General features: G+C 42.7%; 1 protein-coding gene across 9 annotated transcripts in view; it reads right to left on the reverse strand.

Annotated features, from left to right (window-relative positions):
• The window catches only part of ERG (ETS transcription factor ERG), a 256549-nt gene that overhangs the window by 16738 nt on the left and 223350 nt on the right, over window positions 1-16461 (reverse strand). For 5 of the 9 annotated variants that reach the window (XM_003364202.5, XM_023630154.2, XM_023630155.2 and 2 more), the window contains 3 exons: window positions 4418-4621; window positions 3490-3570; window positions 1488-1559 (listed from right to left, as the gene is read on the reverse strand). In XM_003364202.5, the coding sequence (XP_003364250.1) occupies window positions 1488-1559; window positions 3490-3570; window positions 4418-4621 (357 nt within the window). The remainder of the gene's footprint in view (window positions 1-1487; window positions 1560-3489; window positions 3571-4417; window positions 4622-16461) is intronic. The other 4 variants (XM_005606152.4, XM_070252479.1, XM_070252480.1 and 1 more) reach the window with 1 other exon arrangement.

Genomic DNA, 16461 nt, shown 5'->3' on the forward strand with positions numbered 1-16461 from the left:
GCTCTAATGTGACGGGATAACTAAGCACTGTGGCTAAGCCTTTCTGCCATGCTTCCCCGGAGCAGGGGAGCAAACTCCTTCTCTGAGGTCAGAGAAGAGAAAACCGCCAGCCTGAAGTCACTAGGGCGGTAACAGGGCAGTGTCGGGATGAGAACAACTCCGAGAAGCTTCTTCACTCCTGCTGGTTAGCTCACTGGCCCCCAGTCTCACTCACCGGAAAGAGACAGTAGCACCAAGTTTAGCGCCTTGGACCAGTTCAAACTGACAGTTGTGCAGCCTGGACTCGTGATAGAGGTCAAGAGCAATAGCCTAGGTCTTAGAAGACCTGAGCCTGGATCCACGTCTGAATGTGGAAGAACCATCCCTCTGCCTTGAGCCACGATTCCCTCAGCTGTGAGGCTGGCATAGTGATATCCAGGTTATGGGGTTGGTGTAAGTCCTGGTGAGGGGACAGAAGTCCAAGCCATGTTGCCCCTTGTCTGAAATGCCCCCGCTCCTGCCCCTGGCAAACACCAAATCCCCCTTTGGCATATGGCCCTTCCTCTGGAAAGGAGTTTCCTCCTTCCTCTCCTGGAGGGAATTCCTCCCGCTCCTGCTCCCACCTCCTCTCCTGTTACAGCGGTGCCTGGACTGCAGAATCAGCACTTAAGGTGAAACTTCCATCTGTGTATCTCCGTCTCTCTGGCTCTAGGTTGCTGGCACTTCAGGTTAAATTTTATGTGTGTGGGTCTGTCTCTGGCTCTAGGGGTCTCCACCGAAACATCCAGCACTTGAGACTAAACATGAACGTGTGCTGTGAGCTTGCTCCCCATCGCACCCTCCGTGCTGCACAGAGGAGGCACTCAGCGGACATCTGCAGGATGAACAGGCCAGCTTTCTGAGGACAGGAAGCTTTCTGAGTCTGGCTCATCTATATTTTCCCATAATCTCACATCGTGCTTGGCACTAATGGGCGTTTGATAAATATTGATGATTGTTGTGAATGACATGGAAAGTAATTACCCACTTAAATCACTGGGAAAGACAGAGAGTAACAGTCAGATATCTATGACATGCTTCTGTTCTGAGTGACTGGCTCTTGGTACACACTGGGAATCGGTCACTAGCATCCTTGGGATTCCTCTTGCTTTGTGCTGCTCCCTGATGAGGGAGAAATGACCAGACTTAAGGCCATCAATGGGCTCGAAAGCAGAGGCTCTCCTTATTGCCAGGCATCCAGGATGCCGTCTTTACCTCTGTCTCTCAGGGCAGCTAGCTAAAGGGCCGGTCTGCTTTGAATTCTCAGGTTCGGGGACCTTTCGTGTGACATTTGAGTGACAAGCTCTGACTGAATTTGGGCTCCCGATCCACAGAGGCAGAATGAGACTTTAGGACTCGCTTCAGATCCAGGATCAGCTCTGTTCCTATCACGTGACCGGGGTCATGGACCTCACAGGACATCCCTGAAGGTCTCTCAGTGGACAGATCACCCGGGGGTGTTTTCGTACCTGGCCTAGTTGTAATTCTTTGCGTAGCTTCAGGATATACTGAAGTATTTGGGAAAATAAAAGCCGCACCCCCTGCAGACAAAAGGAAAGACAAAACACGTGAAGTCTTTGTGGTGGCTGCCGGTCGGTCTCAGCAACAGCGTTCAGTTTACCCTGCGACAACAAAGGGAGGCGACCTCCTGGGACCTGCCACAGCAGACCTGGGACGGACTGGGCACACGCACGGGTCAGCAGCGGAGTCTGCAGACGAAGCACACAGGAAGCTGTCCTGTGCCCCATTTGTCACAAAGTGTCCTGTGTTTTGGTTTCACAGCTTCTTGCTGAAGCCGATCTGCGCCCCCGCATCTTCCTCCCGGCAATCTCATTTTATTAAAAAAATTCTACGGTGTGTGTTTTAATTTCAAAACTGCACAAAAACCCGTAAAACATTTTACAGAGCCCTCGGAAAGCAGGACCAAAGAATTATAAATATTTTGCCAAAGAATATATGGATCTGATTAATAATTAATCCACATCTCTATTCAAATACTTGTCTTCCCTTTCTCTCTCTCTGAGTCAATGCTCGTGTTGTTAGCGGAAAAAAAAATCCCTTTTTGCAGTTCAGTCCATTGGGGATTGGTTGTCCTGTTCTTTGATTGCATCTAAGTTTAGCAATCACAAAAATAATGAAGTCAGAGCATTCTTGCCACTTTCACCCACTGTTAAAAATTTTTTAAACGACAATGAAATTATCAGAAAATGTGTGTAGCTCAAAGGTGTTTCCTAACGGGGGAAATTACTATAAGTTATTTGTTATTTCTGGCCACAAGGTCATTAATAAGCTGATGTGCGCAACCTACATCGAAAAAGTACCACCGACTCAAAACATTTTGTTTTTTTACTTTACATTAAAAACACAATGATCTGAATATTGAGGACCAAGATCAACCAGCAATTTCAGTACTACTCAAACCCGGACGCACTCATTTTATACATTTTAAAATAAACTGGCAAATATTGGGAACATGGCTGTGTTTCTTTGTGAGGGCTGACCACGAGTCGGCTTGCTTTCTTGCAAGGGGTGACATAAGACTTCCCAGCACCTGATGGTTTTATCCCTAGCTTGGGTGGTGGCAGAGGGTCCCTGCAGGGTGACACAGTGAGGTGAGCAGCCTGTGGCCAGGCTTCTGTACCTGTCTCCAGCAGAAGGGAGGAAATGGATGCCAACCAGGGACACATTCACCCGCTGTAAGCCCAGCCTCTACTCTGAGCTTCTACTCTGAGGGAAAGAGGAAGGTTAAGCAGGACGAAGCATTCTGTTAAACGCGACTGGGCTCAGGCAAAATCAACAAATAAAATGTAGAATCAGTGGTTAGACATAGAAAAGTAGGGATTTAGTTAGTAACTAATTTCATATCCTCCAAAATTATAAGTTTCCCTTTGAATAAAACTTCGCAGAAAGCAACCAACATTCCCTCCTACTGCCTTTTGCAAATGTACAAAGTCCGTGCGAGAAGATTAAAGTCAAGACAAGTCAAATGGCCTAAAACTTTACCAGAAAGGAAAAAAATAAAGCTCCTGCTTATCTTGGTAAATATCCCTTTAAGAATAAAAAAGAAAAAAAGAGAGCGAGCACGCTAAGGGCCCCTTTATAGGGAACGGGCTTTTAGTCTCTACAAGTCAGAACAGCGCATATTTGGGACGAATAGCAGCAGATTGTAATTCAGCAAATGTGAGCTGAGGCTACGGCCAAAGGCTAATTCTGCACATCTCTTGGTTAAAAGAAATCCTTTGTCAAAGGGAGCGGGGAGGGGAGAGAGCTCAGAAACCAAAGGGCGCCCCCTGTCGTTAGTCTGTGGTACTTTCAGCACAGAGCATCCCACAAATGGAAAAGAACCCCTCCAGGTGCCCCTCTCTGCTTCCGCTTTCCTGACTCTGATCTCCCACGTTCCACCTTGAAAGCATGCAATTTGTAGACAAGACCTTGCACGGGTCTGTGGGGAAGGGGCGGGGCCAGCATTACCTGTGTTTCTAGCATGCATTAACCGTGGAGAGTTTTGTAAGGCTTTATCAACATCATCTGAAGTCAAATGTGGAAGAGGAGCTACAAAACAAAAAAGCAACATCCAAATGAAAAAAAAAAAAAAGAGAGAATTATCTTTCTTAAAGAAAAAAAAAAAGAGAAGAAAGAAAAACACCCCTCCACTCCCACCTTAATCTCACAGAATGCTTGGAAATCTCTCCGTGGCCCTGTTACTTGTTAGCGTGTTAAAACCCAGATAGGGGCCCATATGTAATTCAGGGAGTATGTAGTTGGGATGCCAGGCAAAGCATTTACACCAGAGACTTCACCCCACCCCACTATTGCACTGCGCCCACTATGCCCACTATCTCCTGATCATGCTTGACGTTGGAGGAATTAAAGCATGCAGCAGGCTCGGGATTCATGCCTCTAATCGCCGATATGCCATTCCACTGTCAGGCTCAGCCATATCAGGATACCACGTGAGAACTTCCCTCATTCTGCATTCGGGTTGGATACGGAGGCGGGGTTTCGTTTAGCTTTGGGCAAGATGAACCCCATAATTCCCATCAAGTAGGAGCCTTTCCATCTTGTTTCTGTTTCAATGTGGGCACCAGAGAGATGAAATAATGTGTGACCAGACAAAGCTTCGTTTCCCTTTGACACGTGATCTTCTTGGTCAAGGGGACCCTGCAGGAGGCAGCTGAATGCTAAGGGGACTTTTCAGCTTCTTGTAAAAGCTCTGACTACTTCTCACCATGCTTTCACCTAAGTCCTTGCCTTCTAAGTGCCTAGCTCTCTCAGATCCTAAATGGCACTGGGTTAGGGCAGAAAGATGCTGGCCACAAACTAGATTGAACCCTCTGCAGCTTAGGTTAACAAGAACCAACAGGACAGTGATCTCTGTCCTGAAGGGGGACCATCTTACTCTCTCTGAGGTAGTGGAGATGCGAGAGAAGGATGTCAGCATTGTAGCTTGGGGTGAGCCTCTGAAAGTCATCTTTGGTCATCTTGCACAGTTCCTTCCCATCAATATTCTGGAATAATAAGATGTCGACGTCTGGAAGGCCGTATTCTTTCACTGCCCACTCCAGCCACTGCCGGACATGGTCCGTGCTCCATAGGGTAGGATCTGAAAGGGGATGGAAACATATTCAATCAACTCCTGAAGACAAATTTCCGGGGCATAGTCATATCCCAGGCGGGATCTCCCGCCCCGCACAGCTTTCCAGAGTAGCCCCTCTGGCTGTTCTAGAAGCACAGCTTCAAGCCAGGCTCGGGGACTGGTCAAAAGAGAATGTCTTGGAGGGAGACAAAAACACCAACTGACTCACCCAATAGACCATTGTCTTTACGGGAATTGTTCTGGAAGTTCAGGCTTATTCACAACACCTGCCCCTTTGTTGCTCACATAATCTAAAGCATCCTCTAGGGATTTGCTTTGTATTCATTTTTGTTTATCCATTTAAAAATGAATAAGAATAAGTAGAAACTTTCTTTCCTTAGAAAACTTCCGGTATCTTAAGATGAAAATAAGAGTTAGCAATGCGCATCAGGAAGATGCCAACTACAGATTGGAAAAAAAAAAATCAAACCAGTTTTTGCACAAAATTCTGAAAAATATTGAGCACAGAATTAGAAATAAAGTGTAGGCAAAGCAAAACCCCAGCCCCGCCTAGGAGCCAGCATTTCTAAGAGAGCCGCCGGTTACATGCTTTCCCTGCAGGGAGCTTCGTTTGGCAACTACCTCGCACCTGCAGGAGCAGGGGCTGGCTGGGCGACTCCCATGTTCCCCAGCTGTGGCTCGCAAACGCCCCACAGGATGCAGGCAATGTCATCACGCTCTACTGCCACGTAGGGGAAGGGGCCCCAATAGGACCAGGAGGGCAGGGCCCTGGGGAGAAGGAGCAGGCGATCCTCAACGGAAACACAAGCCAGGACCACCCCACACAAACACGCCTGGGTGGAGGGTATTCAGGGTGCCTCCCTAGGGTCTCTGAGACAGAGACAGTGGGCAGGGAGCGGGAGTTCTAATCCTGGGGTCTCTCAACTTGCTGCAACCTCTGGAGGCTGTGTCTCCTTCCTGTGTCTGTTTTACATGTAAAATGAGAGCCTTGACCTCTGTTCTCTGGACAGGCCCTTAGAGGTCAGCTGTGCCATGATGCTCTAATCGTAAGGAGTGAAAAATCTCGTGGGGGAATAAATCATCCTTTTGAACCACTTTTTAGCTCATAGTTTTAGAATCTTGTTTAGTCTTACTAATATTTCAGGCCACTCAAGAATGAGGCATGTAGTGGCTGCTGGAATACATTCTAAGTTTACAGAAGTAAACAGCAGCAATAGTGAGAAACAGACAGACAGTCATATCACCAGAGTTCTCTTCTCGCCCTCTCTCCCTCTCTTCCTTCCTTCCTTCTTTCCTTTCTTTTCTGCCCTCTCTCTCTCCCTCTCTCCCTTCTTTTGTTCCTTCCTTCTTTCCCTTCGGCTTCATACCTTTTTTAATAGAAAGACATTATTTCAAATCCAACTTAATCCACCCCCATCCCATTCCCCTCCTGCACCCTCCAGAAGTAACAACTATCCTAAAGTTGATACTTACGTCATCCCTAAACATATTTGAATACTTTGACCATATTAACTATATATACCGTTTTGCGTTTTTAAAGTTAATAGCAATGTTATCTGATTTGCTTTTGGCACTCAGCACTGTATTTTCAAGATGTGTGCAAGTTAATCCAGGTAGATCTATTCGATCACTTAAGCAGCTCTTGGGCTTCCCCCATAGGAATCTACTCAATTTATTTATCAATGAACATCTCTGTGCCTATGTCCCTGTGCACATGTGAAGGAATCTGCATTGGTCTACAGCCTGGGCTCCACACTCGAATCACGGGGAGATGGAAAAACCATTGATGCCTGGGCTCAGCCACAGAGATTCTGATTTAATTCTGCTGGAGGGCAGCCTGGGCATCAGCATTGTTAAAACTCCCCAGATTATTCTAAGGTGTAGCCAGGGGTCAGACCATCAATTCCAGGTACTCTCCACTTAGAGTGGGGTCCTGGGACCTAGCAGCATCAGCTGGGATGCTAGGGATCCAGGGATGACCTGGGAGCTAATTAGAAATGCAGAATCTTAGGCACCACCCCAGACCTGCTGAATCAGAGTGCATTTTCACAAGATCCTCCGCTGATCTGTGTGCACACTAAGCTTGGGGAAGTGCTGGCCTAGGGGGAGTACCTAACTGTGGAGTTGCTGGGTCCTGGGGCACGTGCATCTTCCACATCACCAGTTAGTATTAGATTTCAACCAGCGTTATAACACTCACATTCCCCATCAGCAATCAGTGCATAGAATCTGAAAACTAAGGAGAACTTTGGTTCTGCTGCAAAAAGAAGAACATCTACAAAAACTCAAACGGCAGTGTTGACAGAAAGGTGTGCACATTCCTTTATAACCCAAACACATGGAAACATTTTCGTTAGTCTGTGAAAACTGAATGTGGATATGGATGGTTAACTTTGCCCAACTCATTGAAGTTCAGATGGCTCTCTGCCATTGGGTCAGGATTCTGCTTTCAGGGAGAAAAAGTATTCAAAACTCCAGACTGTTTTCGTAGAAGGTCGTTTTTCTTCTTTTTCTCGTGGCAGGTCATGATTCCACATTTTACAGGAATGGATCATATTTTGGCCTCAGGACACCCTCAATTCAGGTCCTCCTTATCCTTGGTTCTGTGCAGAGGACAGTTAAGCAGCCCACTCAGATAGAAAGCCCCCTCCTACAATCCTCCCCAAGTCATTGCCTATAAAATGGAAACTTTATATTCCATTACAGGTATTAGCCAGACCCTTTTTTTATGTTTTGTTTTGTTTTGTCTTTGACAACACGAGAGGACTACTTTTTGGTGTAACTAACTTCGTAGAAATCAGTTCATTCTGGGAAGCATCTTCTTCTCAATGGCGGAACCAGATATTCTCAAAATGATACATAAACATCTTCCTGTAAGTGACTGGGTTCTTATTAAAATGGTGAAATGACATCTTAGGAAGACAGCCAAAAAGAGAAGCCCAATCTCTCTATCGTCCCTTGATGTGCCCATTAATTGATTCCCGCCACTAAGTCCGGGGATGTCACAGCTCATTCAATTTTCCTTTAAGGGAATCATGTGCAAGACCCAGAGACCGATTCCTTGACCTGTATTGCTCTTGTTTGTAACATGCTCACTTTGGATTGGTGAAATGGCCCTTCTCTCATAATGCTGGCGCGAGTGTAAACGGCTCCAACCTGCCCAACGAACAACTCAGCAATATCTTTCAAATGTCTTTAAAAAAATGCGTGTATAGTCTCTGAACTAAAAATTCCACTTCTAGAAATTTATCCTAAGTAAACAATAGAGGATGTGCGCAATGATTTATTTTCAAGGATGTCCTTTGTAGTGTTGTTTATAATAGCAAAACATTGGAAACACCCTAAATGTCCAACAAAAAGAGAACTAGTTAAGTTGCAGTGCATTCAGGAATGTTCCCGTGATATTTAGAAACTAAAAATTACTCCGCTGAACATATCAATTGATATGAAAAAAAATGTTCAAAGTAGATTAAATTAAAACGTTTGAAAACATTACTGTGGTCTAATTATATTTTGCAAAGAAATGTAAATATATCCATGGAAAGAATTTTGGACGGATACGCAACAAAATGACAATGGTTGTCTCTGGGGAAAAGGCAATAGAGAATTTTAGATTTTTTTCTTTTTCACTGAACTATATCTTCCCATTTTTTTCTTCCAACAAACATAGTACTTGGGTTAAAAAGTTATTTACAAAAAAATTTATTCTCCTCTATGTTTCAAAATCAAAACAAGGTCTTATAAAGGATTAAAATATACATACATGTAGAGGTATATTTGTTATATATGTGTATATATATTTGTTAAAGTCTTTTTATAAAACTTCTTTCAAGGGTATACAATTTTAATTTCACTTTCTTATACAGTTCAGTAATGAGAATTGCTTCATTTGAAAAGAACAAAATTACACCAAGTCAGGTTACTCCTGTGTCCTTTGGAATTTGATCTCTACACCTCTGTCCTATAAGTTTGTAGGTAAAGAATATTAAAAAAATATGGCCACTTGATGGAGTAAGTGAGGATGCTCCCTTACAACCTTCCGTGGGGCACCATTATTCTGGACCTACTTGACAGGAGTTGTAACAGAGAACAGTTTGCAAGGGACAAGCCCAAACTCCTCAGCATGCAGCACATGGCCCTTAGTTTGCTGGGCCCCACTGTCTTCATAGGTGTCATTCCCAGCCATTCCCCCACTCCCTCATCCTGCAGCCACACACTACTACCTGCCGTCTCCTGAACCAATGGCCCATACCTGTGCCCACCCACCATCCACTGCTCGGAGGACTGGCCCCTTCTTGGACCCTCACCTACATTCACCACCTCCTTTGGGCATCTGTCCTCCATGCTCTTGAGGTGTAAGCACTTATAATGAATCTCTGAGCAGGGGAGTGATAACAAGAGTGGAGGCCCAGTCCCCACCCTGATGACAGAGCCCATGCTGAGCTCCACCCCAGCTACCTGGGCCAGCCATGGATGCTGCAGCTGTAGGTAGAATCTTTTAGGGCTCAGGTCAGTGTGTTGGGTCCCAGCTCACCCTTCAGCTCTACAGAGAGCCCAGCAGAATCTCCCAGATGTCCTCCATTGCCCATGGTATGTCAGTAAAGCTTTCTTGCTTCTGTCCCACCCTACAATCACGGAAGGGGACTCATTCACAAGATCCCACAAGATTCAACAGGCTTTACCTCCTTCCCTGACCCCCAACTATGCATGTGAAGGAGAAAGGGGAGGGGGCAACACAATGAGCCCCACCCCGAGGCACCACCTGTGCCTAATTTTTAGGTGTGGCATTCCACACCTCCTGCCTCCACATAGTGGTAGGACTTGGAACTTGTTACCCGACCTCATGACTAAGCCTGGGTTTCTTCTTCTATAAAACAATATGTAGAATTCAAGGACCTAAGGAATGACTCCAACAGGATAAGGACCAAGAGTCATTTAAGACAAGTAAGAGTTCCCGAGCACTTACTATATTACAAGTACTACATGGATTCAGAGGCAGCCAAGACGAAGAGAGATGATGAGACTCTACCGAGGGAGGCAGGCATGAAGACAACCCACAAAGCAGAATTAAATCTACGTTATCCAAGCAGGACATGGAAGCACAGAGAAGTCGCAACTGATCCCAACCAGGAAAAAAGGAAAAGGCTGCAAAAGAAGGGTTTGGCTTGAGCCTACATTAATGAAAAAGATTTGACAGTGGCAGGGTGACAGAAGCAGAGAAGCTCGTTAGTTTAGGGGGCCAGCTTGAGTCTAGTTTCATTCCCACAGAGGCAGGAAATATCTGATGTGTTGAGGGAGAAGTGAGAATTCGGTGTGGCTGGATAGGAGTGTTTAAGAGGGAGCGCAGAAACATATAAGGATGGAGATGCAAGTTGGAGTCAGATCATGGGGGAGCCTTGGGTATCTTGTTAAGAAGGCTGGACTTCTTGATCTAGGCATTTCAGAGTCATTGAAAAATGTCTAAGGTGCCAAAGAATGTCTAAAATTACATCAAGCACAGAAAACTTGGTGATCAAACAAAAGGCTTTATTGGGAACCAGAATACGCATATTTGGGTTCTGATTCAACCAGTCAGTCGATGTAAATGTTAACCTCTCTGGAATTCGTTTTCTTTTTCTGTGGGTAATTAAGCAAAATGTTAGGGGAAGAGAAAAGTAAATGAGATAATGTATGTGAAAGCACTTTGCCAACAATAACATGTTGCAGAGAAATAACGCATCCACACACTGGATTTTTCTCATCGCGAACGCTGCTAAAATGAAATCAACAATCTATTATCACAGGGCAGCCTCTTCCTTTAAACACAAAAGTCTGATTTATCACTTTATTTTAAGAAGCTTTTGGAGGTGCTTCTGTCAGATGAATCATGAGCCACTGAAGATAAGTGGTTTTGTTTTCAGCCCTCCAGTCCAACTGTTTTGAAAACATCTGTGTCACCAGTCCACATTTCACGGACATCAAAATGGTAAACCCCACGTGGTACAGAGTAAAAGGGGAAAAGCAGCCATCTCTCTCAGAAGCCTCTTATTTGTATCTTAGGTTAGATGTTTAATATCCAAAAGTTTCACGAATGCTGTTTCAGGAAATTAGAATTAAAAAAATAAAGCAAAGCAAAGCATGGAGTTCTGGAGTTGCATTGTTCAATGTGCTGTTGGTGGGAGGGCAAGAGGTGGGCGGGAGAGCTAAATTTTTTTTACATTTCCCTGAAACTGGATCCTGACCTACTAGAGCTCCACTGCTGCCAGGAAAATATTAAGTAGATATTGAAATTAGGCAAAAGGATACTGCACGGGTGGAGAAGTGCTGCACCTTCGCGAAACAAAATACCTCATGCAGGCAAACGTCCTACTTCAGAGAACCCTCCAGGGGAAGGAATAAAAGTAAGATGAAACAAGAGCCAAACTGGTGATAACAGAAGGCCTGAGTGTCATTTTTCTTGAACAATTATCAATGTGAAATACCGGCTTCCAGATCGAAAAATCGCCCTTGGTAATGAAAAAAAATACCCAAAAATAAAATGTAGCCCTAAACCATATCATAGGACTATGAGATCTTTGTTTATAAAATGAAGCCCTGGGCAAGTCTGCAGTCTGCAGTCCAAGACACTGAGAAGCCTGCAAAAATAAGATTTAACGTTTCACCTCCTTCTAGGGACGGTCTTTATGTTTATAAAGCAGGCCCAACAGAGAGAACCGGCTTGATTTTGAGCTTTACTCTCCAGATATTAAAATTTGACCTCAAATAAAGAGACTACACTCAAGGCTGTTTCTGAACCTCTTAATTTCCACTTATGGATGGGGTTCAGTTACCATTTTAGTAATCATTTATTTCTAATTTTATTGCACTTTGGCCAATGAATGAGGTCCATACGACATTGATTTTATTTTATACTGGTGGCTTCTTTTTTGGTGGCTGGATGCCCCCTGAGTGCTTAAAAAGAATGCATATTCTCTAATTGTTGGGTCCAGGTTTCCATAAATAACCACTGAATCAAAGTTGGTAATGAATATATAATTTTTATGTCATTGATCTGTCAATTACTGAGAAAGACAAATTAAAATCTCTCACTAAAGTGGATTTGTCTGATCTCCTTAAAGTTCTTTATGGATTTTGAGGCTATCTTATTAGGTATGTACGAGTTTATCATTGCTATATAATTTTCATGAATGTAAACTTTTTTTTATTATGTAATAACCCTCAGTTATCTCCAGTAATGGTTTCTGCTTTCTATTTCCATTTTTGTCAGCTTTATTTTTATTAGAATTTGACTAGTGTATCTTCTTCCATCTGTTTGCTGTTACTCTTTCTTTGTGTTAGATGTTTCTGTAAGTAGTACAAAACTGACTTTGGAGTATTTTTTTAAAAATCTAGGAGCCAGCCTGGCAGTATAGTGGTTAAGTTCATGTGCTCTGCTTCAACAGCTCAGGGTTCATGGGTTCAGATCTGGGCAGTGGACCTAAACACTGGTCATCAAGCCATGCTGTGGTGGCATCCCACATACAAAATAGAGGAAGACTGGCACAGATATTAGCTCAGGGCCAATCTTCCTCACCAATAAATAAATAAATAAATAAAATCCAATCTATCATTTTCTCTTTTTTTATTATTTTTTTATTTTTTGAGGAAGATTAGCCCTCTCTTTTTTTCTGAGGAAGACTGGCCCTGAGCTTAACATCCATATCCATCTTCCTCTACTTTATTTGTGGACACCTACCACAGCATGGCTTTTGCCAAGCGGTGCCATGTCCGCACCCAGGATCCGAACTGGCAAACCCCAGGCCGCCGAAGTGGAATGTGCGCACTTAACCACTGCGCCACCGGGCTGGCCCCTCATTTTCTCTCTTTAATGGCCAGTTTGGTTTACTTGCATTCATTGTTACTGATCTATCTGATTTCTACCACCTTATTTTGTGCTTTTTATTTACCTTGCTGTGTCTGCTCTTTATTTCTCCTTTCCAAATGTCTTATTAGATCAATATGTTTTTCTTCAGTTCTTTTTTTTTTTCCTCTACTGGTTTGGTTGTTTAATATTCTAGTTCTATTTCTTTGCTTGTTAATCTTTACACAAAATCTAAATTTAATCACCAAATATATCCTTTTCCCAAAGAACGCAAGGAATTTAGAAAGCTTAACTCTAGTCATCCATCCCTAATCTTATAGAATATTGTTGTCCAATATTTTTATTCCACCTTATTGTTCTACTCTCTATTTAGGAGACTGTGGTTGTCATTTTACAGCCATTTCTTTTTAGATCTACCCTCATATTAACCAATTTCACTGCTTCCATTTCCTTCTTACACCTCACTCTTTACTTCTAGGATCTATTCTCTTTCTTTGTTTATTAAATCTCTGTTATCTCCTGAAGGGAGGGTCAGTTAGCAACAAATTCTCACCCTTTGTTTGAAAATATGTTTATTTTGCCCTCAATTTACACAATAGATTAGAATGTACTCTTAATATAATTAGTTTCCTTTGTGTTCTTCTGAAGCTTATTTTATTCATTTTAAGGTATTATTCTAAAGGACCCACTGGCTTCTCCAAACCACTAAACGGGTTTGTGGCAGACAAAATAGGTTAAGAGCCAGAAGATAGCCAGAGTTTTCTCAGTTTCTCCCAGCTCACTGGAGATTTTCTTCTCCTGCCCTCTGTTCTGTTTTGTTGTCAAGAAGTTTGCCGTCCTTCTAACTGTATTTATTTTCAGATAGTCTGTCTATTTTGTTTAGCTGGCTTTAAAGTACTTTGTCTTTGGTGTTCCACAGTTTCACTAGAATGTGATTAGTGTGGACTTAGTTTTATTTATCCTTCTCTGATTTGTGCTTCCTGTGTTTGAAAAATGGTCTTATTCATTAATTTTGGAAAAGTTAGCTTTTATCTCTTCGAATATCTTATCTGTTCTATTCTATTTCCTCCTCTCTAGAACTTCTGTTAGATCTACATGAGTCCTTCCCAAGGCTTGACCTTTTCTCATGTTTTCCATCTCTTTGTCACCGTGCCACACTCTGAGAGCAAGCTCAAGTCTACTTTCTTTACTTCACTCTTCGGTCTTTTCAAATCAACCGTTTAACCCATCTCCTGAACTTCTGATACGTTCTGATACTGAGTTTTGAATCCTTTTCTGTGTTTCTAGGAGTATTAATGCTTCTTCAAAATTATCTATTCTTTTCCATAATGTCTTTTTCCTCTCTTTTTTGGTTCTTCTTTTATATATTTAATCTTTTAAAATCTATTTACTTTATATTCTCTATCCCTTACTTCAATTATCTAACATTCTTGAGGGCTGAATCATGGTGGTTGTTTTTTCTGCTGAATCTTGGTCTAGGTAGATTGTCTCTTCCTGCTTTTGTAATTTGGAGGTGCAGAGTCATCTTGCAGATGACTTTATCTGCAAGAATTCTGTAAACCTTGAATTGAACGTGCATCTCTCCAGGAAGATTTTGTCTTCTGCCAGTTGTCCAAGGTTATCACTAGCCCATGACCACTTTTCAATGGTTCATTTCTCATCCTGGCGTTTGCTGTAACACGTAGTCTTGTGCGTGTGTGTATCAGGGAAGGGGAGGGACTCAAGTCTAACTTCCTGCTTTGAGCAAGCCTAAGAGCTCATCTCCTGCCCCTAATTGACCTTTAAAACCCAAATCTCTGTATTATAGACACTGGTACCCCACTGCCATCCATGCCACCTAAAACAACCAGGTGACAATGTGAGGATGGGCTGCTCTGTTCTCAATTCCCTCCTTGTTTTTGGTCTCTAAGGAATTCATTGACTTTCTTCCAAGTTGATCTGTGTATTTAAAAGGATGTCAGATTCTATGGAGCATTTCCAGGTGTTTTGCAAGAGGAATGTCTTTAGGTCCTTTTAAGTTCAATATTTTACTGGAACCAAGAGTCTTCACGGCATATTTTTCATGTATTTACTTTAAAACTTTTCCATTTCCAATGTAACCATCAACCTAGTTCATGCTATGCTCTACTTCGTGCATTTATTAATTAATCAATTGTCAAAAACTTAATTGTATGTGAGAATTGTGTAATACCCTATAAAAGAGTCAAAAACTAAGAAAGAGAGCCTATCCTCAACTTGCCTGAGAATCAACAATTCCATTACATATTCTACTCAAAAAACATATACCTAAATTATTTTTGTTGAGCTCTAAACGTATCTTTGACATTCTGACATGGCAAAATATTTCATTGGATGGAAACCATTCTCAACTCTTCTTGAACTGATCATCTAGCTTTTGGATTATGCAGATCTTTTCCTCATTTTTTCCCCTGTTGCCTCCTCTTAGTTATTCCATGATGACATTGCTTATGCTCATCATGTTTTAGAAATGCAATGATTTGTTCCACTTAAAAGTTTCTCCCTGAATAGGTTTTGTTTCTTTGCCTTTCTTTAGATGTTGGTTTTGTCCTTGGTCCTCCACTCTCCTTGGTACACTGATATCCCTGAAGATTCTATCTACTCCCATGTTCTAACTGCAACATGCATGCTGTATCAGTTTCCTAGGGCTGTCATAACAAAATATTAAAACAACAGCAATTCATTGTCTCACAGATCTGGAAGGTAGAAGTCTAAACTCAAGGGGTCGGCAAGGCCGTGCTCCCTCTAGCACTCTGGGTAGAATCCTTCCTTGCCTCTTCTAGCTTCCGGTGGTGGCCAGCAATCCTTGGTGTTCCTTGGCTTGTGGCTGCACTTGTCCAATCTGTGCCTCTCTCTTTATATGATCTTCTCTTTGTGTGTCTTCACGTCATCTTCCCTCTGTGTGTGTCTGTGCCCAAATGTCCCCTTTGTATAAGGACACTAGTTATTTTATTAGCTCCACCCTCATGACCTCATCTTGACTTGATTAAATCTGAAAATACTCTATTTTTAAATAAGATCACACTCTAAGGTACTGGGAGTTAGGACTTCAACAGTTCTTTTTCTAGGGGCACAATTCAGCCCATGACACATGTTTATGTCTGCCAATGAATTTCTTGAGTCTAGGGCTCCCTTGTAAGTGCCAGACCCAACTATGAAAAGAGGAGCTGCAAGTTTTCGAGGTCTTGCTATATCCCAGACACTGTTTATGCACCTTACATGCATCGTCTTATTTAATCCACACAGCAGCGCATAAAGTAGGCATTCTTATCCTTATTTTGGTGATGAGAAAACCAAAGAACAGCAAGATCAAGTAACTTCCCAGATCCCAGAGTTAGTAAATGGCACTGTTTAGAACTCAAGTGTTGTGACCCCCGACAAAGGACTCTTGACCCTAAGTTCTACATGGGTCCACTGGGCTGTCCAGTGGGAGTTCCTACAGGTATCTCAAACACAGAATGAACTGAACCAAAATCACCGATCTTAAAAAATTTCTTTCTACATTTGTTAACAGCCACCGAGTCACACATGCTAAGTCTAAGCTATTTTCAATTCCATTTTCTTCTCTTTGGTTTTCAAGAAAGACAGGTAAATCATTACCATTGTAGAAATGTAAAGATTAAGCGCTGAGCAACACAGTAAACTGTTTTGAACATGCCCTTCCCCTTCCTTCTTTCCTTAAGTCTCCTTTGAAAAGGCCATTTCAGAATCTCTGCAACAATGTAACAAACTTATTCCATCGTTCCATTTGCTTGTGTTCTCCCCTGGGTATTTTTGACAGCGTGGCATAGGAACAAGAATGCAGACTAGTGTCAGACAGAACTGGGTTAGAATCCTAGCTCTCCTGATTATTGGCTGGGACATCTTGGGCAATTAGCTTTGCTAGTTTTAGTTTCTTTATCAGTTAAAGCAAGAATAACAAACAGTACCTACACCATAGGGTGGTTGTGGGGTTTAAATGAGATAATACCTTTTTTACAGGGTGCAT

Source organism: Equus caballus, chromosome 26 (genome assembly GCF_041296265.1).
Source record: "Equus caballus isolate H_3958 breed thoroughbred chromosome 26, TB-T2T, whole genome shotgun sequence".
Classification (NCBI taxonomy): domain Eukaryota; kingdom Metazoa; phylum Chordata; class Mammalia; order Perissodactyla; family Equidae; genus Equus; species Equus caballus.